Genomic DNA, 25645 nt, shown 5'->3' with positions numbered 1-25645 from the left:
TGTAAAGTGGGGTTTGATAATTGTTGTGCCCACCTCCTAGGCTTGTAAGGAGGGTGTGATTTATTAAACATGCCAAGCACTTGTCATACCTTGCTGCCATACTCATGGTAAACCTGTACCGTTAATTGCTACTCTTCTTTTTTTTTTTTCTTTTAAGATTTATTTATTTATTTATACGAGCACTGGGTACAGTCAGAAGCGTGGGAGGGTGAGAAAATTCACCGGAGCCAGAGCGGGGAGCAGGACAGGCAGGCTGATGAAGTCCACTGCTGAGGGGAGCAGCAGGCGGCAGGAGAGGTCTGCGTGCCATGTGGGACCCTCACTGGTGGCCGGGGATCGAACCAGCACTGCAGAGGCTATGGGCAGCTTCGCAGCCCAGCGCTCAACCGCTGTGCCACCAGGGAGGCCCATAATTGCTACTCTTCTTATTGAGACTCTGAAGGCAGCCAACATGTAATAGGTGTCCAAGAGTAAAGGAACTAAAGGCAAACAATGTATGCAGGTGGAGTGAAAAATGAGGGTAGTGTTCGTTTTTGAGGGAGGGGAAATGTAAGGGACAGTCTGATGGAGTTGGGGGCTGAAGTTTGGGTTCCAGGGCCACTAATCAAATCTGGGACCTCAGGGACTCTGACTTTATGTGTCTGTGTGATCTGGGACTGGCCATTTGCCCTCTCAGTGCTTGGCACTCAGCCGAGGGCTGTGACCAGGATTCAATGGGCTGCTGATGTGTGCAGGCTGTAAAATGGGGAAATACTTAGGATTACAGGGCTTATGCTGGGGGTGTGTGGTAAGACCTGGGTTCGAATCCCAACTTGAGTCCTTATTCTCAGAGTGCCTTTTACTTGGCCTCTCTGAGCTGGCTTCCTGATATGTACAGCAGAGATAATCATTTTGAACTCTAAGTGCTGGCCTGGAGATTTGCTGAGTTGGCCTAGTCCTAGGGAATGTTGGCTCCCTTTCCCGACCCCATTGAGCTGGAACGAACTTCAGAGCTGGTGATTTAGTCCACTCCCCTGGCCCGGAGCTCAGAAGAGACTGGCCCAGGCTTGCCCGGTGAAGTCAGCAGAGAGCTGCTGTCCAGAACCCAGGCCTCCAGCCTGCTTTAACAGAGACACTGACCAAATTTTATGTTTACTCTTTTTTCAGTGGTTGCTTGTCCATTTCGGGTGTTCTTCATCTCCATGGAGCCACCACCGTAACCATGGTGACGCGGGTCGAGGTCGGCTCCCTAACTTCTCTGACAGGAGTGCCAGGCCTCGGTGAGATCACCAAGGAGGAGACCCTAAAACGTACCTATTTCCTCCAAACCAGCGACACCTCTGGGGCTTCCTCAGGGCCACTCTTGGAAGGAAAAAGCCTCTTCAGGAGCCCAGCCCGCTTACTCCCTCTGCCAAGACTCGCCCCAAAACCCTTCTCCAGGGAGAAGGACTTGGGCCTGAAATCCCCTGTTGCATCCTCGGGGCCTGGCCAGCTCAGGCCATCTTCTTCCTGTGGGTTCTCTGAGGATAAGGTGACCAAGTCTCTGGGTGAGAAGATGCCCAGCTTGGTGGAACAGGAGTCAGGGAGTGGGGAGGGCCTGAGAAGAAGCTCATCACTCTTCAACAAGGCTGAGTTTCAGAGGCCCAGTCCAAACACCATGATTGTTTTTGAAACCACCAAGGTTGGCCTCACTTTGGGGAAGGGGACTCGGGAGGCCAGTGTAGGCAAGTCTAAGGAGCCCCCTTCAGGCTCCCGGCCTGAGGTGGCTGCCAAGCCCGCCCTGCCTGCCCGAAAGCCGGGAGGGATCCTCCCCCGACCAGCTTCTCTATCTCAGGACATAAGGCCAGCTGCTACCCAGGAGGAGATAGGCTCAAAAGAGGCTCTCTCAAAGTCCAGCAGTATGGAGGACACAGGGGGCCCTGCTGTGGAACCCAAGCCTCACCTGAAGATAAGGCCCAGGTCGGCCATTTTCACCGAATCCATTCAGCCTCAGAAGTCAGGCTCAGGAGGAACAGCCACAGTAGGGAAAATACCCCCTACTCCTCCTGAGAAGACCTGGGTGAGGAAGCCCAGGCCTCTGTCTATGGATATTACGGCCCGGTTTGAGAACAGAGGGGAGGCCTTGCTGAAAAAGGGAGCTCATGAAGTCACAGTGATTTCCACTGCCCACCATCGGAGGTTGGAGAGGTCTGACCCGGAGCTCAAAGTGGACAGGGAGTGTTTTGTCAAAGCAGAGGCTACCTTTCAGGACCTGGATTCAGGCCTCCTGGAGGTGGCCAAGAAGAACCGAGAACCAAACGAGAAGATGCTTTCTAAGCAGGCAGAGATGGGCAGCCTCAGAACTGCCGGGGACTCAGCTTGGGTCACCCCCACAGAGGACCAGAATCTTGGGAAAGAGAAAGCCAAACTGGACAAGGACCTGGAGAAGGTACCCAAGTTCCCCTCATCCAGGCCAGAAAAGGGGCAAGAATTCACTGAAGTCAAGAGCAGAGCGACCGACAGGGAGATCCTGGCTGGGAGAGAGCAGACCTCCCAGAGCAGCATTAGGAAGCGCATCAGCCAGCATGAGGAGGAGCGTGGGGTGGTCTTGGCAGTGGTGTCTGAACCTCCACCGGCCACTCCTGAGTCCCCATGGGCCAAGCCAGAGGCAGAGAAAGCAGGTATGAGTGTCCAGGAGCGGATCAAGGGCTGGACTGCTGAGAGCTCCGAGGCAAGGCCAGTGACCAGGAGGAAGACATTCCGGGAACGCCCACAGTCGGCAGACGTGACCAAACTGTAAGTGGGGATGTCCCATGGGCTTTTCCCAGCCTCCAAGGGGCTTTAAACTACCCACCAGAAACCCTGGGGGTGCCAGACTCCATGTTGGTCACCTCACTACCCACTGTAACATTTCCCCATGGTCCAGAGAGCAAGCGGCCTTATCTTCCATTTCCCTGATGAGGCAGCAGAGGTGTGGAGAGAGGATGCAACTCCCCTCCAGGTACAGTGGGGCCGGCAGCTTGATATCTTTGTCCCCTGTCATCAGTGCACTTGGCGGGGAGGCATTGTGCCCACTTCACAGATGTGCCAGGAAAGGTGATGGGCGTGAGGAAGTCAGGAGACCCGTGTAAATCCAGCACGACCTGCCTCTAGAGCTAAGCTTTCCTTTCCTATAGCCTGAGGCTGCTTAGGTTGCACCCTCTGTGAGTGACCCTCAAATTAAAATGAGATGTGTCAAGTGGCATGTCACCTCCCCTCTTGTCTCCGTCTCTCCTCAAAATGGAAATGATTCTAAGGTCTTCCTTAAAGGATTACAGCAGAGACTCAGAGAGTGTATTGTGGGAAATCCTCAGCTCGTAACTCCAAATGAAGTTGTTAGTCCTCTTGGTTAATTGTGATCTTCTAAGCTAGCCAGGCCTCTCACATCTCTTGCTGCTATTATGGGAAGATACCCCTGGGTGTGTCTGCTACCTGCTTGATGGCATGCATGCCACTAACATACTTTGTCAGGGTTGGGGCTTCTAGGGGGCGGGACCACTGGGCATGCACTCCCCCAGCCCTGGGAACCAGAGCAGCTATTCCGGGCCAGAGTTAGCCCATGGGCTCAGCATTTAGAATCACCTGGGAAAAATACCGATGCCACCCCCACCCTCTCCCTCTGCATCTAATTCGTGTCTGGGGTGGGGCTCATATCTCGGTTTTTAAAAGCTTCCCCATGATTCTCATGTGCAGCCAGGCCTGAGAATTCCTGAACTCAGATAACAGAGAAAGCGACGCCCCACACTTCCTCTCCCTCCACCCCTGCAGCGCCTCTGAGGGGTCATTAGACCATTTCCAGCCAATAGACAGGGAAACTGAGGTTCCAGATTTAGAAACAACTGGTCCACAGTATCAGTCCTCCCCTGGAATGCGGAGTGGGGGGTCAAGTATAAGTGATTTGCTGTCTCCTCCCTGTTCCCTGTAGCTTGTATCCCTGAACTAATCTTTTGGCATCTACAGAAAATTCTTCAGAGATGGGAAAACTACCCTATTCCTCTCTTTCCCTTTACAAGTGGGGAAACTGAGGCTTAGGGATGATGACCTGCCCACTGAGGAGGCGGAGGCAGACTCGCGCCCTCACGCATTCCCTGACGGCCCACTGCCCCCTGAGTCCCGCAGCTCATCTGTGGCACGGCTTCTGTTGTGCCCACAGTTGGTAACAACAACCATTAATTATCCCTCCCCGGGCATCTTCACTCTTCCTTAAACGCCCTCATATAGTTATTAGGACCTATGGGTCGCCTCTTATCTGCCCTACAAAAGACAAGGGGGAGGTGTTAATTATCCCCATTTTATAGATGAAGAAACAGAAGCAGAGGTGAGGTCAGAAGCCAGACCCAAGCTCCCGCAGTGGGAGGCAGTAGTGCTGGGACTAACACCCAGGCCTCTTCTCCCGAGCCTGGGGCTCCTGCTACCCCGCTGATGCTGTGTCTCAGGTAGGCTGTCCCCCCTGGGCCCTGCTAGCTTTGGCCACTGGAAAGGAAATGTTCTTTCTCAAAGGAATCAGGCAGTGAGTGTCACTTTGATTATCTCAGTGCTGACTTCACCCTGGGCTCCTGAGCTCATTTCAGAGTGTGGGCTGGAGGGAGTCCCGGCTTCTGTATTAGTAACTTGGGTCTCTGTACCAGGTTTTCAAGTTCAGCGTCCGGCCATGAAGTCAAATATGAGAAGTGTCCTGAGCTCAGTGGTGAACCCAGAGAAAAGGTAAGGAGCAGCTGGCACATCTTGCATCCCAATGGCTGGGTATTTATACTGCAGAGAGAGATTTCAGAAACCCCAGGAAAAATCAAAAACCCCTTGTGAACAATGAGACATTTTCCCACTGCGTTTTGGGACTTTTAAAGTCCTTCCTGGCAGGTAGGTTGTCATTTTCCCCTTCCTCCTTGTTAAATCTTGTTTAAAAAATGGAATCATCAGGTATTTATTTTTTTTCCATTTAGATAGGAGAGAGGATGTGGCTTTTCTATTTAAGAATGGCTGCTTTATTAAGAACGTAAAATCTAGGTTAAAATTTTTTTTTTTTAATTTTTGTGTAGAAGAGTTGGGGTGTAGGCCAGAGGTACAGGGGGTGAGAGGATTCACCAGAGACAGAGTGAGAGCAGAACAGGCAGATTGACTGAAATATACTGCTGAGGGGAGCAGCGGGCAAGACAGGAGCTCAGGATTCCTGGCTGGGAATTGAATTTAGGCTGTAGCCATGATAGCCACCAGGGAGGCCCTAGGTTAAAAATTGTCAATAGAAGTCCGTCAATTTCCCTCATTTTGGCCCCTGCTCCCGTCCCCACCCTGACTTATTACCTAGCCCAGAAGAAGGAGAGGAATTACCAGCAATTAAATTGCTTAAAAAGCATTTTTATTTAGTCTGCTTAATAAGAAAAAGCTCATAAAATAATTGGTAGGGGTAACTGGCTTGTGGTTGATGCTTCCCACAGAGTTTTAATATACTTTTAAACAGCTGTCTTGAGGTATAACTTATATACAGTTAGCCACACATATTTCAAGTGTACCAGCAGGTGAGTTTTGAGATATGTGCACACCTGGGAAATGGTCAACATAGTCAGGATACTGAAATCTTCAGCACACACATGACTCTGTGTAATCCCCCAGGAAATCCCTCGTCTGCTGGCTGTTCCATTTCTAAAAAAGTGTTCTTTTTGGAGGCTGGCTTTTTTCACTCAGAATAATTATTTTGGGATTCATCATGTTGTAGTATCTTTTTTTTTTTTTTTTTTTTTTTGCTGAGTAGTACCCCATGGTAGAGGTAGACCAGCTTGTTCACCCCTTCACCCTTTGATGGACATTTGGTTGTTTCCAGTTTCAGGGTCATTGCAAATGAAGCTGTCGAGAATAGTTGTGGGTGAGGCTCTGTAGGACATCTGTTTTCTTTTCTCTTGGGTAAATGTTTAGGAGTGGAATGACTCCATTGTGTGGTAGGTGTACATTTTGCTTTTAAAGAAATTTGCACAGAGTTTTAAACACCAGAACTCGGTTCCTGGCCCATTTGTAGACGTCCTGTTGGGGGATTTGTACATCCCAACAAGGGGAGGCGATTTGGAATGATTTTCCACCGGTCTTGGGATTGACAGCTTGCTTTGTATTTTTATCCTTGGATCTTCTGAGTCATTTATTTCAAAATGATCGAGACAGTCCATTTTAAGTAAAACCCTTTATAGTCATATTAAAATGTCATAGTGACAAGAACAAAAAGATAAAAGGACAATGTGAAGCAAGTGGGGTAAAATGTTTATTCTCATTGACTCTAGGAGATTGGTTGAAGCAAATTTATTATTATCTCTGTGAGTCTATAGATGTTTGAAAACTTTCAAATTGTGAAGAATTAGTAAAAAAATTCTGGCTTTAAATACAAGATTTCCTCTCTATAAATACATCTTTTGTGGTAAGTTTGAGAAAGTTGTGGTAAAATACATATAAAACATACCATTGTCACTATTTTTTTACAGTGAAAAATTTAAATCTACATTTTAAATTTAGAATAAAAATTGTGTATTTCTACTGTTATACACACATGTATGTATATATACATACAAGCAATAATGCAAGGACAAAGGATAATGTAATAAGGCAAGGAGAAAGTTCTAGAAAGTTCTTTAAGGATACACATCTCATTTTGACAGTAGTTGTTATTCCAGAAGGGGACTGGTATTTGAATGTAGAAAGAAAAAAAAACTTGAGTTTTGTCTACATTGTTTAGATTCCTTTACAATGAGAATGGATTCATATCATGATTCATGTCATAAAATATAAACAAAACTTGAAAATCTGATTTTAAAATTCTTCAGTAATGCTCTATTTTCTAGAGTAGGGGTTAGCAAACTATGGCCCTGCCTGCATTATAACATTTCAAGGTGTACAATTAGTGACATTAAAGTGTATTCTCAATGTTATACAACTGTTATCGCTATTCAGTTCCAGAACTTTTCATACTCCCAAATGGAAACCCCTTAATCAGTCCTCTCTGCCACCTCTGGTCTCTGGCAAACCATGAATGTGCGTTCTGTCTCCATCACCTTGTCAGTTCTGGACATTCAATCTAAATGGTATTCTAAAGTACATATTCTTTTGTGTCTGGCTCCTTTTACTTTGCATAGTATGTTCAGGGTTCACCCATGTTGTAGCATGCATCACATCATTCTTTTTTATGCCTGAGTAATATTCCATTATGTATATAGGCTACATTTTGTTTATCCATTCATCTGTTGATGGGCATTTGAGTGGTTTCCACCTTTTGACTTTTGTGAATAATGTTGCTACAGACATGGGTATACAGTGTTTGCTTGAACACCTGTTTTCAATTCTTTGGGGTATATCCCAGGAATGGAATTGGTAGATTATGGTAATCCTATGCTTAACCTGTTAAAAGTAGACTTATTCCAACAGAAAAAAAAAAAAAGAAAAGAAATGTAAAGGTTACTAAGTAATACATGCATGTTATAAAATGGAAAAGAACGTCCTACTTCTTTTATTCACTGCTGTTTCACAGTCTACTTTTCCCCACATTGGACACAGCATTTGTACATTTTCATATGTGAGGACATCAGGACCCCTGATGTAACAGAACCTCCTAGAACATAGCCCCACCTGCATCTCCTCATTCTTTGACATCTCCCTTGGTGTCTCTTAACTCTGAAGAGCCACTAGAGATCAGGGGCAATAATAACTGGGCTAAGGACAGACAGCATGAAAATGTAAGCTTCTCAAAAACTCAAAAGCCAAAACATCATCGATTGTCTCTAGGGGACAAGATTCAGGACCCCCGCCCCCTTTTGTGGATCCAAAGGCTCCTGTAGTTTCCATCATGTATGTATGTATCAGCATTTACTTAGCCCGTTTTTGTGTTCTTTTACTTCCACAAACAGTGCTGTTCGAAAATTCTTGTTCCACTTGTGTACATGGGCCATAAAAGAACCCTGAGAGGAAACTGACTGGATTAAAAGGAAATGACATGCATAAGCAGTGCCCAAACATCACACCCACTGATGCTTTCTCACCGCAGAATTCTGGAGTGCTCATTTCCCCACCCTGCTCAGTCTTTACAGTTTTAGGGTATTTCGCTGCGGTGATTTTAAAAGGGGCCCTTTCAATCATTTCACTTCCTTTCCATTTCATGTCCTTTGACTTTCTTTGTTGTTGTTTTTGTTTCCCAGCAAAAGGAAGGGCATGGATTAGATGGAGCCCCCTCCCCAGCACGACCCTGGAAGCCTGTGCCGCTCCGGGAGAAGCCCAGGCAGACGGAGTGGAAAGACAGTTGTACCCGTGTCAGGGGTAACAGTGGGGATGACAGCGCCGTGGGTGCCCCAAATCCTTATGACATCACTGCAGGGGACAATGGAGGCTTCAAGACCGTGCGGGCCACCATGTTTGAGCATCTCGTGGAGAGACACACTGTGGCCACCCCTCCAGGCAACGTGGCTGCTGCCCGCCTGTCCGAGGCCAGACCCAGGCCCGAGTGGGGCTCCTGGCTGGGGAAGGATGCACCAGAAAAGACAGACTTCAAGAGAGAAAGCTCCAGGGGATTTGAAAATCCTGACCCTGAAAAATGGGCACGGACCACGCTGTCGAATGGTGAGCCCAAACAGTATCACATGCCCCTCGGGGAGAAGTACCCTTCGGGTGAAAGATACAGTCACAGCCAGTTCCTCAAGCGCTCGGAGAACCCAGCACCCTCCCAGAGGGTCGAGCCCAAGTTTGACACCCTGCAGGCGGTGGGTGAGGGCACGCTCAGCAGCGAGGCCACTTCGGCGCTGGATGCAAAGGCCCCGGCAGCCGGGAGCAGCAGTTCCCGGCCCTCGCCGAAGGGGAAGCAGCTGTCCCTGGACAGCATTGCCGTTGACCCAGAGTGCAGGCTGGAGGGGCCCGTGCAGAGGGCCAGTTCCATATGGGAAGCTCAAGGGACACATGAAGTCAGCCCAAAGCCTGACTTCCGAGAGCCGAAGGACACGTTTGGGAGCAGCTGTCAGTCCCCCAAATGGACAGGTGGGCTGACTGTGAACTGGCATAAAGCCCCCATGGTGATCAGTGAAGAGAAAGGCAGGGGGCAGAGCCCCGAGGTGGCCAGGGAGCCCTCAGGGAAGCCCTGCAGCAGGGAGGCCATCTTGGCGAAGGCTGTCCAGGCTACCACCAGGGAGGCTCCACAAGAAGCTCGCCAAGGGATCGTTGGAGCAGGCGAAAGGGGTGGCCCCCCAGGATACCCTCTGGATCCTCCTTCCAGGCCTAAGGATGTGGCCTCTGACTTCCGAGCACGGCCACATCCAGACATGCGGGGGCAGACATCGGCCCTGGCTGTGGCTGCCTGCAAGGGTGAAGACAGGCCGGCCCCAGTACCCCTGCCAGAGACCAGGATGCGCAAGGCCAGCTCCTCAGACCAGAGAATGGATAGGTGGCGGCGGCGGACTTTACCCCACGATGTGAAGTTTGATGAGTTTAACATCCTGGCGCCACAACACTCTCCGAAGGTGGAGAAGAGAGGAATCGATTATTTGATGCATTCCGACACTGGCGCCTTAAGAAAACCTCAACTGTCCCACAATGGGGTTCCGACCCAGGAGGGGAGCCCAGGTGTTTTACAAGACCCGACTCTTCCAACTGTGAAGCCAGGGTCTTCTGTGGAACCCAAGGCAACATTTTTTGCTGTGACATATCAGATTCCAGATACTCAAAAATCAAAGAGCATTGTTAAGCCAGGGCCCCAAAACGTAACAGAACCTCCTAGAAACATAGCCCCACCTCCATCTCCTCATTCTTTGACATCTCCCTTGGTGTCTCTTAACCATGAAGAGCCACTAGAGATCAGGGGCAGTAAAAACTGGGCTAAGGACAGAGAGCATGAAAACGGAAGCTTCTCAAAAACTCAAAAGCCAAAACACCATCGATTGTCTCTAGGGGACAAGATTCTGGATCCTTCTAGTGAAAAAATCAGTGCTGATGCCTTATGGCGTCCCCGGGGACAGGAAGATGGTGCTGGTTTTCAGAACTATTGGAAGGACAGTGGGAGCAAGATGTCCCCCAACAATACTCCCCAAATGACTCCAGCTTTCAAAAGTCGTCAGAGATCCAGTGATCTTGTCAGGAGGAGGACTGAGGTGGTGAGTGAGACATTCCCAAGCAAAAACAAACATGGCTTCAGGTCCAGTGTCCTGGACCTGGATGCCCTGATGGAGGAGTACAGGAAGCAGCCCACGAGAGACCCCGAGGAGGCTCAGGAGGGGCCAGCCACAGACCCTCGGCATTCTTGTCCAGACAGGCAGGGCCAGCAAGGCGGAATGGAGCAGCCAAGGAGGAACCTGAGGGAGGTCTCGGAGGCTGAGGGTCACAGGAAACAAGCCAGTTTTGCTGAAACAAACCAAGGTTCTTCTCCAACTCAGACATGCTCCCTGCGGACCACCATGAACACCAAATGCAACTCTCCCCTGTGGTCTCTGCCACCCTCAGCTTCTTCTGAAAAATATCCAGTGGCCTCTTCTGGCTCCGAGGGGCCCAGGAAAAAAGTCTTAGGAGTTGCTGAAGATGAACAAGAGGCCTTTGCTAGTAAACACGGTGGTGGGAAGTGTCTGAATTACCCAGCTGAGTCACAGCCCCCTGCCCGAGAAGATCCAGGCAGTGGGGCCAGTATTTCACTCATGTCCTCCCCCACTGACCAGAAAAAAGGCACCCCAAGGAAACGCATCGGGAAGGAAGAGGAAGGAAGTGTAGCTCATTGGAGTGACCACCCACATGGCCATGGAAGGTCCCTGCTGGATGTCAAGAGGACTTACTCAGACAAGGGAGCCCCTTCCAAAATCCGAGAACAACTGTCCATCCTACAGGAAGCCAGAGAGAGGAGGCAAGAGCAACCCAAAGGGAGGCACAGCCTCTCCATGGAGAGTTCAAGGGATAAAGAGATCAAAATTGAACACTGTCCGAGAGCGTCTGGGATTCAAGATAGTCAAAAGGTGAGTTTGAAGGCAGTTTTGCCAAACATTGGTTAAGTCTGTAGGCCAAGGTCTCTAACTCAGAACCTATGCAGGTCAGATGGTATGTATATGGATCGAGTCCAGCTGAGTGTGTGACTCTAGGGAGTGGTGGGGATTGTCGCAGAGAGTTCATGCCTTATCCCAAAGAGCAATTGCTGCTCAATCTCAGCTGATTCTTGGCAAGTGAGATTGGTGGTCCTGAGATGGCAGAAGTGACTGATGAAGAGACGCTGAAAAATCCAGATTTTTGCCTGTAATTCCATTGTAATGTGAGGACAATTTATAAATAATGATGTTAAGCCCAAAGAAAACATATTTGCTGGTTCCGCACAACTTGTGGGAAACCTTTGTGAGACCTCTGGCCTAGAGTGATGATAGGTATCATTTGATGAGCACCCACTGTGTTCCATTAGATCGTATCAAGTTCATTATTGTATCCCCAGTATGCAGCAGCAGGAATGACATCCTCTGAACATTCAGGAAATATTCATTGCATGAGTGAATGAGCAAGCTAGGTCATCTTCATGAATTTCCATGGAAGGAGGCCCATGCAAGTGGTAGATTTTAGGAAGTGATCCCCAGAACTGGTAAGGGACTAGAGCAATGAGGCTAGAAGGGAAGCAGCAGTTATCCAGGTGGGTTGCTGAAACTTAGACTCACTGGACATTGCTGGGAAGCAGCATAGCTCACCTCTGAGCTGTTCTGTCCAAGGAACAAGAAACTGGCAGTATTTATTTTCCAGTTTCCCTCTGTCTTTGCCCGAGTCTGTTTCTGAGGTTAGCTACATTCAGACTCTTTTGTCCCGGCTGGCATCATGCTCAGCTGTGAGGGGAAACCCTCACACTGCAGGACGCCACTGCCATACGTATGTAATTGAGCATTGGGCAGGGATCCCACATCTGGGCTGGTGTGATCATCTCTTACAGATGGAAAAAATTGAGCTCCAAAAAGGTTAAGTGACTTGTCTCAGTCACACAGCACCAAGTGACAAAACTTGTGTTTGAACCCAGGTCTGGCCTCATACTCAGGCTTCCAAATGAGGAACCATAAAGGTGAGGAAGAAATCTGAAAACTGGAGCTTGCCCTAGGGGAGATTTTGATCTTTGTGGGGACAGAGGACACAAGAATCTACTAGGAAATGACAGGATGCAGAGTGAGGTGCTGTGGGAGAAGCCCACCGGGGTATCCTAGAGGAGGTGCTGGCTTGAACCCACCCTTGAGGAGTAGATATGCGTTTGGATGCCTGATGAAGGGTGATAAGGGCATTCTTGGCAGGAGCACCACATGTGCAACATTTTGGAGATGGAGAAAAAACATAATGTGCTCTGGGGGCAGCATGGAGACTGACTCACCATGGGATGTTGCAGCAATTAAGCAGCAGGATAATAACAATAGATTAGGAAGTGAAGGCTCACCTACATTTAAGGGTGAGTAATGGTGGAGTTGGGCCTTGAACCTACATCTCTTCTAAGAGTCCCAAGATCTCTGACTACCAGGTTCAGATTTGCGTTTGGGGTTACCAGTTACCATCTGTGTATAAAGCAGTGGCATCTCCCTGTGCCTCAGTTTCCTCGGAGTTAATAAACACCACTTTAGGCTGAGTGGAGGTGAAGGGCTCAGCTTGGGCTGGCACCCAGTGCAGGGCCAGCAGCGGGTCCTACAGAGGCTATTCCCAGAGGGATTTCACCATCCCCCTCCCCCAGGCTGTTATTGTGGGAAGGGAGGAGGGAGGGAGAGGGAAGAGGCCGCAGAAAGGTGACACTTCATCCGCCTGCCAGAGCCTTGTTCAGGGGCCCCCTAGCAGCAGGACTTTGGGGCGTTGTAGAGCGGCCCCTGCTCAGCCTTGGACACCTGCCCAGGGCAGGGGCCCCAGGAGTGCTGGTTGTCAGGGGATCTGTTTTCTCACCAAGGGATTGGGAAGCCTTGGATCAGCTCTCTGTTTCTCTTCTTTCCTGAACCAAAGATCTTCAGTTCTTAAAAGAGAGATGAATAAATAAAAGCAGTATAGAAGTACAAAATGTTGGTTGTTGAAAACCTTACAGGAGTGTATAAAAAAGTGTCCCTCTAGACCCCCCCTTTTCCTTTCCTGTCCCCCAGATGCAGCCCTGGTTACAGTTTTTGATGTCTTTTGGAATTTTCCTCCACTACCCAGTTGCTCAATAATCATATATGCATGTGTATGTAAAAGGAACTATGACAATTATAAATGCATAATATAGTGATATAGATGAGTATATCCTTTATTATTATATATTATATTAAATCTACACTATAAGGAAAATATGACAATTTTAAATACACACATAATGGATGTCATTGAATATATTTATTGTAATATATGCTAAATATCATGTATTGTTATATTAATATAAATATATTTATAATTGTCTATGTTCCTTATCACAAAAATAGTGAATGTCTGTTTAACATATTATAGAAACATGTGGTTTAGAAAGAAAATTTCCCCAAAATGATGAGTTTGGGGCACAGATTCCAGGCTGATGTATGGCCCTCAAGCCTGGGCAGTTTTGCACTTTTTTTTTTTTTTAACTTGATGGCAAAATTCTGTGCATGCATCATCACCTTGTTTTTAGTGACTGCAAAGTATTTTCTTTTATCACTGAGCCCAGGCCTTTTAAAAAAAATTATTATATTTTTTTAAACCATCAGACACTTTATTGCTATTATTTATTTGTTTATTTTTTTGAGTAGAAGACCTGGGGTGTAGGCCAGAGGTGCAGGGGGTGAGAGGATTCACCAGAGACAGAGTGGGGAGTGGAACAGGCAGGTTTACAGAAATACACTGCTGAGGGGAGCAGCAGGCGTGACAGGAGAGGTCTGCTGTGTCCTGTGTGGGTCAATTCCCTGGCTGGGGGATGCAACTCAGGCCATAGTGGTGATAGCACTGAGAATTAACCCCTGGGAGGCTCCCTGAGCCCAGGCTTTTTAAATCCAGACTCTTGCTCGTGGACAACTGGGTGGTTGGTTTTTACCTTGGAAACGGGGTGTCCATAAGCATCTTGGTGTACCTCTTTGCTGCCTTGGGTGAGGATTTCTCCACTCAGCCAGTCTGAGTGGCCCCCCCTACCCTGCCTCTCCTCAGTCCCACACCCTCCTCCCCTCCATGTCTCTCCCCCTCTCATTTTCACTTCACAAACATTTATCAAAACTTTATCCCAGACTCAATTATAGTATTTCACTTAATTATTTGTTTTAGTTTCAAAAATAAAAGTATAGAGTCAAACTTGCCGCATGCGTCCTCCTATTCCTCCCCAGGTAGTCATCACCTATTTTTTTTTTTAAATAATAAATTTTATTTTTATATTCCCCATACAATTGCAGCCCCCCCATTCTGACCCCAATCCCTCCCCTCCTGCCCCCGCCCCACTAAAAGTGTCTCTGGTTCATAGTTTTTTGTTGATTTTGATTTTCACTTTCTTATAGTTATTCATTTTCCTGGTCCCTTATTTAAGTTTTCTAGATTCCTGCTATGAGTGAGACCATCCAGTATTAATCACCTATTTTCTTATCTGTCCACATTCTTTCAGAATTTGCTTCTGAAAATACAAGCAAGTATGAATCCACACTCTTATTTTTGCCTCCCTTTTCCACAAGAGAGCGCTCTCTACAGAGGGGTGAAACTTGGGTCCCCTAAGGGAGCAACCTGGAGAATTCTAAAAGGTAGCAGGGCAGGGGGCTTCTGCCCCAGACCAATTTGGGTAGAATCTGTTAGTTTTCAAAGCTCCCCAGGGGGTTCTCTGCCAAGGTCTTAGCTGACCCCACATATCTGCTGCCCACCCTCTTTATACAATGAACCCTCAAGGGTTTTGGGATTTAGCCCACAAAGAGCACCTCATTCTTTTGATGGTTGCCTAACAGAAGTGGGTGATATTTCTGATCTTTGCTATTTTTAAGGTATGGATGCCTGCCATTTTGCACCTGTGCAGGCATGTCTGTGGTTCAGCCTGGCCATTGCCTAAGGGTGAGTGCGGTTGTCACCTGCAGGACCATGCCAGCGTGCCCCTCAGCTGGGCTGCGCCTGTTTAGATCCTCCCTGGCAACACAGGGCTCTCTCCCCTCAGCCTGTGTCCAGGGTGTCCTCTGCTGCTGGAGCTCCTGCCCCTCACCAAAACCTCGCTCAGCTCATGCTGGCCATTTGTAGTTCCTTCCTCTGACCTGCTTCCTTATGTCCCGCCCTCCCTTTGGAATGTCAGTCCTTTTCTCAGTGAGTCCTTGGAGTCCTTTATTAGGAAGATGAACACTTTGTACCCTTACAATTTGACTTTTCCCTGGAAACAACCCTGGACTGCAAATTGGACAGGTCTGGGACCGGCCTGTTTGTGACACTCTAGCTGTGCGGCTCCAGGCACCTTGCCAGGCCTGTCTGAGCCTCTTTTCCTCTTCTGGAAGGAGAACCTGCCAGCTTCATGGACTTGTTGGAGAATTTTCACGAGATACCATATGGTCCAGTTCCTGGCCCAGAGCCTATATAGGAGGTTGGGGGAAACCAGAAGTTCCTCGAGGCTAACCTCCCTCCCTCCACTCACTCACTACAGTGGCTTGAGGTACTAACCTCAGGACAGGGCCGGTTCTAGGCTTGAGGTTCCAGTCCAGCCTCCTGTGTCAGGCTGTGCCATCCAACATGGCAGCCACCAGCCCTGAGTAGTCATTAAAATTTAACTCAGTTAAAATGAAATAAGATTGAAAGCCAATTCCTTAGTCTCACAGCCCAGATACAGAGCAGCCCCATGAGGGTGTGGCAGTGGACGGCACTGGTGTCGGGGACAGCAGACCTCAAGTGTGTGAGTGGGATCCTTCCGGGTGGACCAAGTCCAGGGAGATAGAAAAGGGGGTGACAGAGTTTGCTCTAAAGGGGTGGTCAGGGAAGGTCTCATGGGAAGGGATGGAAGGGATCTGGCCAGGATGATGAGATCTGTGGGGAGGAGGAAGAAGGGGCAGCTGAAGATGCCCAAGCATGGGGATGAGCTGGTCCTAGGGGTGCTAGAGGGACCCCAGTGAGCTCAGGGGGCTGACCAGAGCTGAGCTGGAGAGGTGAGCAGAGGTGACCACAAGGGAGCTACTTCTAGTCTTTGGGACCCCTGCCCTGCCGGACTGATGGGGTGAGAGTGGAGGCGGGGAGCCCAGCAATGGTCCCCAGACAGGAGGTGACAGGGCTTACCGAAGGTGGTAACAGTGGAGGAGTTCAGAGCACTTTCCACAGTTTTTTTTTAACAGCTCTATTGAGATATAATCCCATACATATAATATCCCATACACTGGATCCATTTAAAGTGCACAGTTTAAGGGCTTTTAGTCTTTTTCACAGAGTGGTACAACCACCATCACACTCCATCTTAGAATATCACTCTTCCCTAACAACCCTGTACTTGTTATCAGTCACTTTCCATTTCCTAGTACCCTCCAGTCCTGGGCAACCATTAATCTACTTTTTTTGCTATAGATTTGCTTATGGGGGACATTTTATATAAATGAAATCACACTTTGTGTGGTCCTTTGTGGCTGGCTTCTCCTACTTAGTCTAATGTTTTAAAGGTTCATTTGTTTTGTAATATACACCAGTATACTGCATTCCTCTCTATGGCTGCATAGTATTCCATTATCTGAATAGACCACACTTTATTTACCTATTTGTCAGTTGATGGGCATTTGGCTTGCTTCCATTTTTTGGCTTTTTTGAAGAATGCTGCTCTGTGTACAAAGTTTTGTGAGGTTCTATACTCACATTTCTTTGGCTCTCTACCTAGGAGTGGCCTTGCTGGGTCATATTGTTACACTAGTTTTCAAAGCAACTGTACTATTTTATATTTCTACTCGCAGAGTATGAGGATTTAATCTCTGCGCATTCTAGCCAACACTTGTTATCATCTGTCTTTGATTATAGCCGTCTGAGTGGGAGTGGGTGTGAAGTCGTCCGAATGGGTGTGAAGTGCTCGCTCATTGTGGCTTTGACTTGCATTTCCTGTTCAGCATCTTTTCATGTACTTATTGGCCATCTGTATACCCTCTTCAGAGGGTATAGATCCTTTGTCCATTGTTTAATTGGGTTATTTGCCTTTTTATTATTGAGTTGTAATTATTCTTTGCATATTCTGCACTGAAATGCTTATCAGCTATATGATTGCCTGGGTTGTAGAAATTTTCCTCCAGTCTGTGGTTTTCCTTTTCACCTTGTTAATGGTGCCATTTGAAACACAAAACAGTCTTCCTTTTAATCAAATCCAATTTATTTTTCTTCTATGGCTATTGTTTTTGGTGCCATATTTATGAAACCCTTGCCTAATCCAAGGTCATGAAGAGAGATACCTATGTTTTCTTCTAGGAGTTTGCTAGTTTTAGCTCTCACCTTTAGGTCTTTGATCTAGTTTGAGTTAATTTTGGCATGCAATGTGACTTTTGCAGCAGGTTTTGGAGGGAGGGCCTTAGCTTTGTTGATGGGATGGAGAGAAGCAGAACAAAGCATGCCCAAGGGTATTGGCCTGCAGAGGTGGGTGACAGGCAAGCCTGCCGGGTGGGGGAGGGCAATTTTGGAGGGCAGGAATTGAGAGGCTTGTTCTGGGCACGTGGAATCTGAGATGAGCATGAGCTGTGAGTAGAGATGTTGAGCAGGCAGTGGGATTCGCAGGTCTGGAGTTCTGGCGTGATGAGACAGAATGGGAGTCATCTGTGTGCAGATGGGGTTTATGTACACCCTGGGGTGTTTGAGAGACCCTTGAGGAAATGATGTAGCAGGAGAAGAGAAGGTTCTGTGACTGGCCTAGGACACACTGGCCTTCAGATATCACTCTGACATGTGGGGAGACTGAGAAGGAACAGTCAGCGAGGTAGGAGGAGAACCAGAGGGTCTCATACGTCATAAAAAAAGAGACTCCAAGGCAAAGGGTTAGGAATCCAGCCTTGCTCTTCACTGATGCTGTGTGTTTTTAAGCAGATGTCTTCCCTCTCTGAGCCTTCCTTTCTTTGTCTGTGTCAGGAGAATTTAAGGCATCTAAAATCCTAATTCTGGAGTTCTGTATTTACTGGATTGTAAAAGTACCCCCTCTATATAACTGCAAGGGGGAAAAAGATGGGATTCAGACTAGTGTATTGTACGGTCCATCATGGGCCATTTCTCTGTGTACCTGTGCATATGTGCATGTGGGTTGGAATGTCTGTGAGGTTACCAAAACTTACTGGTGGCAGTAACGAGGTTGGCTAATATTTATGGAGGGTTCCCCACTTGCCAGGCATGGGTGACTAGGGTAAGCAAGCCAGAAACCAGAGCACAGTGCTCCCCTCTGCCCCCTGGCGGCGGCACTGATCCACACACTTTCTGTGTGCTCTTCCTGGGTTCTCTAGAAGCTGAGTAATGTTATAGTGATCTTTTCCCTGGTGAGGTTCACGCACTCACCTGAGGTCCCGCAGTAATTAAGTTGCTGAGTTTGGTCTGAATGCAGACATGCTACCCCCACACATCACCAGGATTTCTGTCTCTGTTGGTGGTGTGACAGTCTTCCCAGCAATGAGAACACCCCAGTAACGTCTCTTTCTTGTATCCTGTGCCTCAGGTGCTGCCACAGGGCCTGGAGAAGGAGGACACCCTCCAGCACAGCGAGCAGCCACTCAAGCAAGTGTCCGCTGGGACCTTGGCCCCTCAGAGAAGCCACAGCTTCTCCAAGGACAAGAGGAACGGACTCTTGGTGGTGAGTGAGATGGGCATGGCTGGAGTGGAACTCGCTGGGCACTGCTGGGAATTTGGCCATGGAAGAGTCAGGTGGACTGAGAGGCCTGAGGGGTCACAGATGGGCATCTGAGTTGCGCGATTGGACCAGCTGTGGTTCTCAGCGTGAAGGGTGTCTGGTTTGGTGGCTCTGCAGGGAAAGCCTTCCTTCCAGTGGTTTCCAGCTGAGTGCAGGTCACTGCCAGGCGTGGAGCAGTGAAGCGAGTGTCCCACCTTTGAATCCCTGCAGCCTCTTTGAGCAGCTCACTTAATTTTCCTACATTTTTGTTTCTTCACCTGGAAATCAGGATCACGATTCCTGTTTCTTTTGCACTTTTGGGGGGGATGGAGTCAGACTGTGTGTGGGGTCCTCCCTGTGTTGGGACACTAGGCGGCCTTGGTGAGGAGCTGGTTCCCCAGTGCCGTCGCCTGTGTTCAGGCCCTGGCTCTGCATGCAGATAGGTATCTGACCTCAGTTTCCTCATCTGTAAAATGAGGATAATAACAGTATCCACTTCCCAGGGCTGATGTGGGCCTCGGATAAGAAAATGCGGGAAGTGTTTAGCATGGTCCCAACAAACACTCTAATAAGTGCTATCCTTGTCCTCATCATCATTATCTTGTTTGTGAGTCTCCATTTGACTGCACTTAGTGCATCTTCCTTGGGGTGGTGCTTCCTCTCTCTCAGCCTGAAAGGAAGTGGGGGTGATACGTTAGGACCCTGGGGGAGTTGCCACCTCCCTAGTCTTGGTGTCACAGGGCCATTCTGGGGCTTTACCACGTTCAATTTTCTATGATAATTTTTTGGGGGGATTTAAGTTCGATGATACATGGAGTTTTGTACTTGCTCATAAAGTCCTTTCTGGACACCAGAAGGGGCATTTAAGAGGTTTTTCTTTCATGAGGCAACACCAGTTCTACTCACAAGGTCCTTTTTGGTTGCTTCTTTGTGCTTTCCGTGATATCTCTGCCGGGGTCACATCTTGGAGAAATGGGATCTTCCACCAATTACATCCTAAGTTTGTTCCTAATTACACCCTACAGCTTTAGGGCCTGGGCAAGACCCTTCAGTTCCCTTAACTGTAGTTTCCTCTTATGTGAAATGGGGTGAAAATGCCCCTGGCAGGCTTGGGCCTGATTGTAGGTTGGTGGGGGTGGGGGAAGGTGAGAGAGCCAGGGGAGAACTCGGACTTCAGGGAGATGTCTCTGAGCAGACCTGGAAAGTTTTCCCAAGTGTTCAGATGTCAGCCACAGACCTGCACACATTTGAAACCTGCCTGATCTTCCTGTTAAATGTTCCCTTCCCCCGATTTCTTTCTTTCCCTTTTCTCTGTTCCCTCTCAGGTGGCGCTGACTCAGCTTATCTGATTGTACTTGAACTTTTGTGTATGTGTGTAAAGGCAAAGGTTATGGAGAGAAGAGCATTTAAAACTCCCCTTTTTATAGGCTCTGCTTGCCAGCATCCTCCCTGCTCATCCGGCTCCTCCATTCCATTTTCTGTCATTGAGGATCCTTTCTCCCTGGAGCCTTTGGTGACTTGCCCAGGCTCCCTCTTTCTGCTCCAGTGCTGCCTCCTTGATTTCCTCTCCTCCAGAGGCAGATAGAGGCTTGGCACTTATGCTGACCTTGAACCCAAGAGGCTGGAGCCTTTGACCTCATTTCCTGGCTTTCACGACTCATACCTGCAATTCTAGGGAGTGACCACCAGGGAGTGGTGGTGCTCAGCTCACTTCCTGATGGTGCCAACACCTGCTGGTGGGGAGACCTTAGTGCTGGACTCTGGAGGCTGAAAGAAGTGGATTCAGATTCAAGCTCTGCCACTGTGTGGCCTTAGGCAGGTGACTTCATGGGCCTCATTGAAACTCAGTTTGTAGTTCCTAAAACGAGGATGATGCTATCTGAGCTCAGGAGTGTATTTGTGAGCAGTACAGGAGATAACTCAGCACTCAGAAGAGGAACTTCCCAATGAATGCCTTGGCTGTGGTGGTAGTTTTCATTCCCTCTTCCTTCCCTTCCTTCTTTATCCCTCCTTCTGTTCTGCCTGTCTTTGCCTCCTCCTCCTCTTATTCCCTCTTCTGCTCCTCTCCCTTATTTCTCACCTAGCTCAACTTTCTTATAAATGGGGAAACAGACCCAGAGAAGGATCCTGATTTAGCCAGGGTGATCCTACAGGTGAGGACTGACTTCTGGGCTCTGACATAATATCAAGCCCCTTATATGGACCCTCAAGGTCTGCTCATCCTGGGATCATCCTGCCTCATCACCAATATTCCGCTGGCAACCCCCTCATAGCTTCTGGAGGTCCCTGAACCTGCTAGCTATGCCTCCTACTTCTGGAAGTTGGTTGTATCTGCATTTTGTACTTGATTGAGGTTTTGAGGGGACTCATTCATCTGCGTTGCCTGCCATTATTTTTTTTTAAAAGATTTATTTATTATTTATACAAGCACTGGGGTACAGGCCAGAGGTGCGGGAGGGTGAGAGAATTCACCTGAGACCGAGCAGGGAGCAGAACAGACAGAAGGACTGAAAGCACTCCTGAGGGGAGCAGTGGGCAAGACAGGAGAGGTCTGCTGTGCCATGTGGAATCTCCCTGGCCGGCTGGGAATCAAACTGGCACTGCAGAGGCTGTGGACAGCTTCACAGCACTGCACTCAACCCGCTGCGCCACCAGGGAGGCCGCCTGCCATTATTTCTGTCACTGTTTTGATGAACAAGTTTGGTTTCCTACTTAGGTTCAGGTTCATTTCCATTTTATGAGCCCGTGTCTCAGGCCTTGTCAATCTCCACTCCACCCCTATTTTAGGGGGTGAAATATCATGCTTGGCAGAGGAGAAAACAGGCTCAGAGAAGTAAAGTCACCTACCCAAGGCCACACAGTTAGTAAGTGTTGGAGCGACAATGTGTACCACTTCCAGCTTTGAACCTGGGCCCTTTCTACCACAGAATGTGCTTTTGGCTTGTTATCAGCCCCTGCCAGCCCTTTGGGCCTGTGGTGCTTGGAGCACTAACTAGCTTATGAGGCAACAACACACTAGAGTCCTGGGGCTGCAAATATGATATATTTGTCCAGCCCTGGTTTGGTCGCCAGCTGTTCTGCCCCTACAGCCTTCAGAAGGGTACCTGGGACATACCAGGACTGATGCCCCACTGATGCACACAGCCCATCTGGCCTGAACCAGGCTGGTCAGATCCTGGGCTCAGCCCAGTCTGGCCCGGCCTGACCACTTGATAGAGGCCATGAACAAATGAGTTTACCACTTGGGGCCTCTCACGTTCTCCTCTTAGTAAATCTTAGTAATAATGATGCTTAACATCAGTAGTGCTGACTGTGTGATGTCGGTACTGTTATCACCATTTTATAGATGGGGAAACTGAGGCTCTCCAGGGTCGGATCCTGGATCTAAACCCCATACCATCTGCTGAACTTCCAGGTCACCCAACTTTGTTACGGTGGGAGGAGGGGGCTGAAAAGAGATGATGTTATAAAGTACTTAGCTCCGTATCTGGAGCTAAGAGAAACTGCCTGAAAGTTTCCACGCAGGTGAGGGAACTGAGGCAGAGCTGGGACAGAATCCTCCCTTTCTGATTCTTCGCTAGTGCTCACTGCTCCTGCCTTCCTTCCTGTTTTTTTCAGAGGTAATCTTAGGCTTGGGTCCTCATGGCAAATCAAGCCCTAGTCTGGCCTCCTCTCTCCCCATCCATGGGTGGACACACCCTCTTTTCCTCATAGTGAGCCTTTGGTCTGCACTGGTGCAGGCACCATAAACACTGTGACTCATGTGGACCATGACTTGGGTCGCAGTGTGCCCAGAGGCCCCTGCCGTGGCTGTGCAGGTACAGGCTCACCAGCTGTGCCCTATGGTGGACAGGCGGGGCCTTCTGAGAATGTTCTCTCAAATCCCCAAGCCCCTTGGCCAGGATTTGCTGGCTCATTTGGTTGACTCCCTTGTGGACCTACAGTGTGCCAGACCCCCAACTCAGGGGCCCCTGAAGATTCTCACTCAGCCCTGCTTCTCCTGGGGTTCACCATGCAGGGGGGCCTGAAGATGGCCTGGGAGGGGCAGTAAGGAAGAAGGAGCAGAGGGAGGGCACGGAGACTATTTGGGTGACCATTAGTGAATAGCTCATGTTAGCTGAGGAATGTTTGGGGGATCAGTCTTTCTTTTGACAAGTATTTAGCTGCACGACCTCGGTGCTGTGTCAGGACTGGCTGTGGTTATGAAGGAGATGTGGGTAAATAGCAGGTAGGTAGACAATGGCTGCTGTTCACTGAGCACATTGCTACGAGCCTGCCCGGTGTCCTGTGCTTTCCCTGCTGCCCCTCTTCTGCCCAGAGCAAGGGGGACATGTCTTTCTTTGGGGAGATCTCACAGAGAAAGCCCTTGTTTTGCATCTTGATGGATGAAGAGGTGTTTGCTAGATGGGTATGTCTGGCAAGTAATCGTTGGCCCCAGCTGGAGGGAACAGCTTGGGCAAAGGTTCAGGGCGTGAAAACTGTTCTGTTAAGGAGTCCAGAGTCCAGGGGATGACCTGGGGTCTCTTTAAACTTTACCTTGACGCATCCTTCCTGGACACCTCCCTGCGTGGTTTTATGCTGCCGTCAGACTTTCCCTATGACCCTTACTAAGGAAACAGTGGTCCTTGTGTCTGAGGAATGGCGCCACCTCCTGGCTGCTGCCTTTGTGGGCGACTCTACCAGACCAGGGCAATCACTGAGCAATGGAAAGCATTGGAACCCATGAGTTTTTTGTAATGACTGGAGAATGGGAGATCAAAACATTTGGACCAAACCAATGACAAATCCTGGAAATCTGTGAATTATAATACGGGGAGGTGGAGGAGGGAAGCGAAGTAGAGAGGAAGCACAGTGGATGATGTTGGGGCCTAAGGGTGCCTTAATGGGGAGGGGTCGTTGTGGGGACAGGCATCTGAGAAGGTGCCAGCCTATGCCTCTGAATCCCATAGAGTGCTGCCAATATTTTAAAAAATTGGGAATTCTACTGACAAACTGGTACTTCTGAAATAAGAGGGACCTCGTGAAGTGTCCCTGCCATGGACACATTTTGGATCCTAGCTAGAGATTCTCTTCAAATTTCAGTCGGCTGACTGGGAATTCAAGTGAGAAGGGAAAATTCGAAATGAAAGATCCTATGTGAACTGTTAGAAATAACTTGTCAAGGGTGGTGCTTCAAAAACAACAACTAGAGATGTTATACTTTCGATTTCCTGGGCTGTGACTCTCCTGTCCATAATGTGTTGCCTGAATTCCCATGTGTGACGTGGGGCCTCTGCTCATATCGCGTTGGGTTGAACGTGTATCAGGAATGTGGCTCACTGACTTATTTGCCTCACACAGCAAGATGGAATTTGCCAAGTGGAAGGGAATCAGATGAGGGGGAATGGTGTGTGCACAGAGGCATGAGAGAATGTGGGGTTTTCCAGGAGATGCCAGAAACACAAAGTAATCCCTGAAGTTCGGACCTGAGTTATACCTCATCACAGGGGCAGCTTGGAGTGCCCTCTAGTGGACACAGAGGAGAGGGTCTCTGGAAGCAAGGAGACTGGGTAGGCAGGAGGTTGTTCAGCCATAGTCTAGGCAAAACCGAAGGAACAAATTATTGTGATTAAATATACATAACATAAAAGATAGTGTATTAAGCATATTATCCATAGTAATTGAGTACATTCCCAATATTGTGCAACCACAGCCACTGTTCATCTCCTGAACTTTTTCATCTTCCCAAACAAAATCTGTACCATTAACCACTAACTCCCCAGTGAGCCCTCCCACCAGCCCTGGTAACAACTCAGTCTACTTTCTATCTCTGTGAATTTGCCTTTTCTGTATAGTTCATATGAATGGAATCATACAGTAAGGGGCCTTTTGTGTCTGGCTTATTCACTTAACACATCATAGTTTGTGTCAGTATTTCAGTCCTTTTTAGGGCTGAGTAATATTCCATTGTATGTATATACCACGCTTTGTTTATCCGTTCATCTGTTGGTGGGTCCTTAGGTTGTTCTACCATTTGATTACGTACGGAAGCTCATGCTGCTAGGAGCCATGGTATTGATGTCCCTGAGATGAGTTATTTGGGGTATATACTGAGGAGAAGAATTGCTAAAAAACATATGGTAATTCTATATTGAACTTTCTGAAGCCCCATCAAACTTTTTACCACAATGGTTTCACCATTTTACATCCTCCCCAGCAATACACAAAGGTTGTGACCTCTCGATACCCTCATTTGAGCGAGGTTTTATTTTTTATTTTATTTTTCAGTGATAGTCGCCCTAATAGGTGTGAAATGGTGTCTCACTGTGCTTCCAGCTGGCTTTTCTCTAATGACTCATAATCTTCAGTATCTTTTTCATGTGCTTGTTGGCCAGTTGCATGTCTTTGCCCAGTTTTGAATCAGGTTGGTTGTTATCTTGTTATGGAGTTGTGAGAGACCTCTTTGTCTGTGTGCCTGCCTATCTATCTATCTATCTATCTATCTATCTATCTATCTATCTATCTACTTTTTAGATAGTCACCTCATATTTGCCCATTCTATATGTTTTCTTTTCATTATCTTGATTGTGTTCTTTGATGCCCAAAGTTTTTCAATTTTGGTGAAATCTAGTTCATCTCAGTTCTTTCTTTTGTTGCCTGCAAAACAGTTTTTTGAATTGAGGTGTAATAGTCATAAAGAATAAATAAATATATATATATATTTGCATAGAAGAACTGGGGTGTAGGCCAGAGGTGCAGTAGATGAGAGGATTCACCAGAGACAAGAGTGGAGAGCAGAAGAGGCAGATCTACTGAAATACACTGCTGAGGGGAGCAGCAGGTGAGACAGGAGAGGTCTGTTGTACCATGGGGGTTAGCTCTCTGGCCAGGAATCAGTTTCAGGCCTTAGCTGTGATAGTGCTGAAACTTAACTCCTAGGCCTTCAGGGAGGCCCCCATAAAG

The 25645-nt window shown here is 48.1% G+C and overlaps 2 protein-coding genes across 2 annotated transcripts; both read left to right on the top strand.

Moving 5' to 3' along the window:
- Positions 1 to 1084: 1084 nt before the first annotated feature.
- On the top strand, positions 1085 to 2758 carry LOC311183678 (uncharacterized protein KIAA1671-like; the record flags this gene model as incomplete). Its single annotated transcript, XM_084253223.1, has 1 exon — positions 1085 to 2758. The coding sequence occupies exon 1, from the start codon at positions 1202 to 1204 to the stop codon at positions 2756 to 2758; it is 1557 nt and encodes a 518-aa protein (XP_084109349.1). The 5' UTR covers positions 1085 to 1201.
- A 5614-nt stretch (positions 2759 to 8372) lies between these two features.
- LOC311183677 (uncharacterized protein KIAA1671-like) lies at positions 8373 to 21861 on the top strand (the record flags this gene model as incomplete). The annotated part of the gene is made up of 4 exons (XM_084253222.1): positions 8373 to 10946; positions 18533 to 18667; positions 20788 to 20856; positions 21793 to 21861. 4 exons carry the CDS (start codon positions 8373 to 8375, stop codon positions 21859 to 21861), a joined length of 2847 nt encoding a protein of 948 aa, XP_084109348.1.
- Between the last annotated feature and the right edge of the window lie 3784 nt (positions 21862 to 25645).

This window comes from Talpa europaea, assembly GCF_964194135.1.
Source record: "Talpa europaea genome assembly, chromosome: 14".
NCBI lineage: Eukaryota > Metazoa > Chordata > Mammalia > Eulipotyphla > Talpidae > Talpa > Talpa europaea.
The sequence above is the reverse complement of the archived record's forward strand: the minus strand, read 5'-3'. Positions and strand labels throughout refer to the sequence as shown.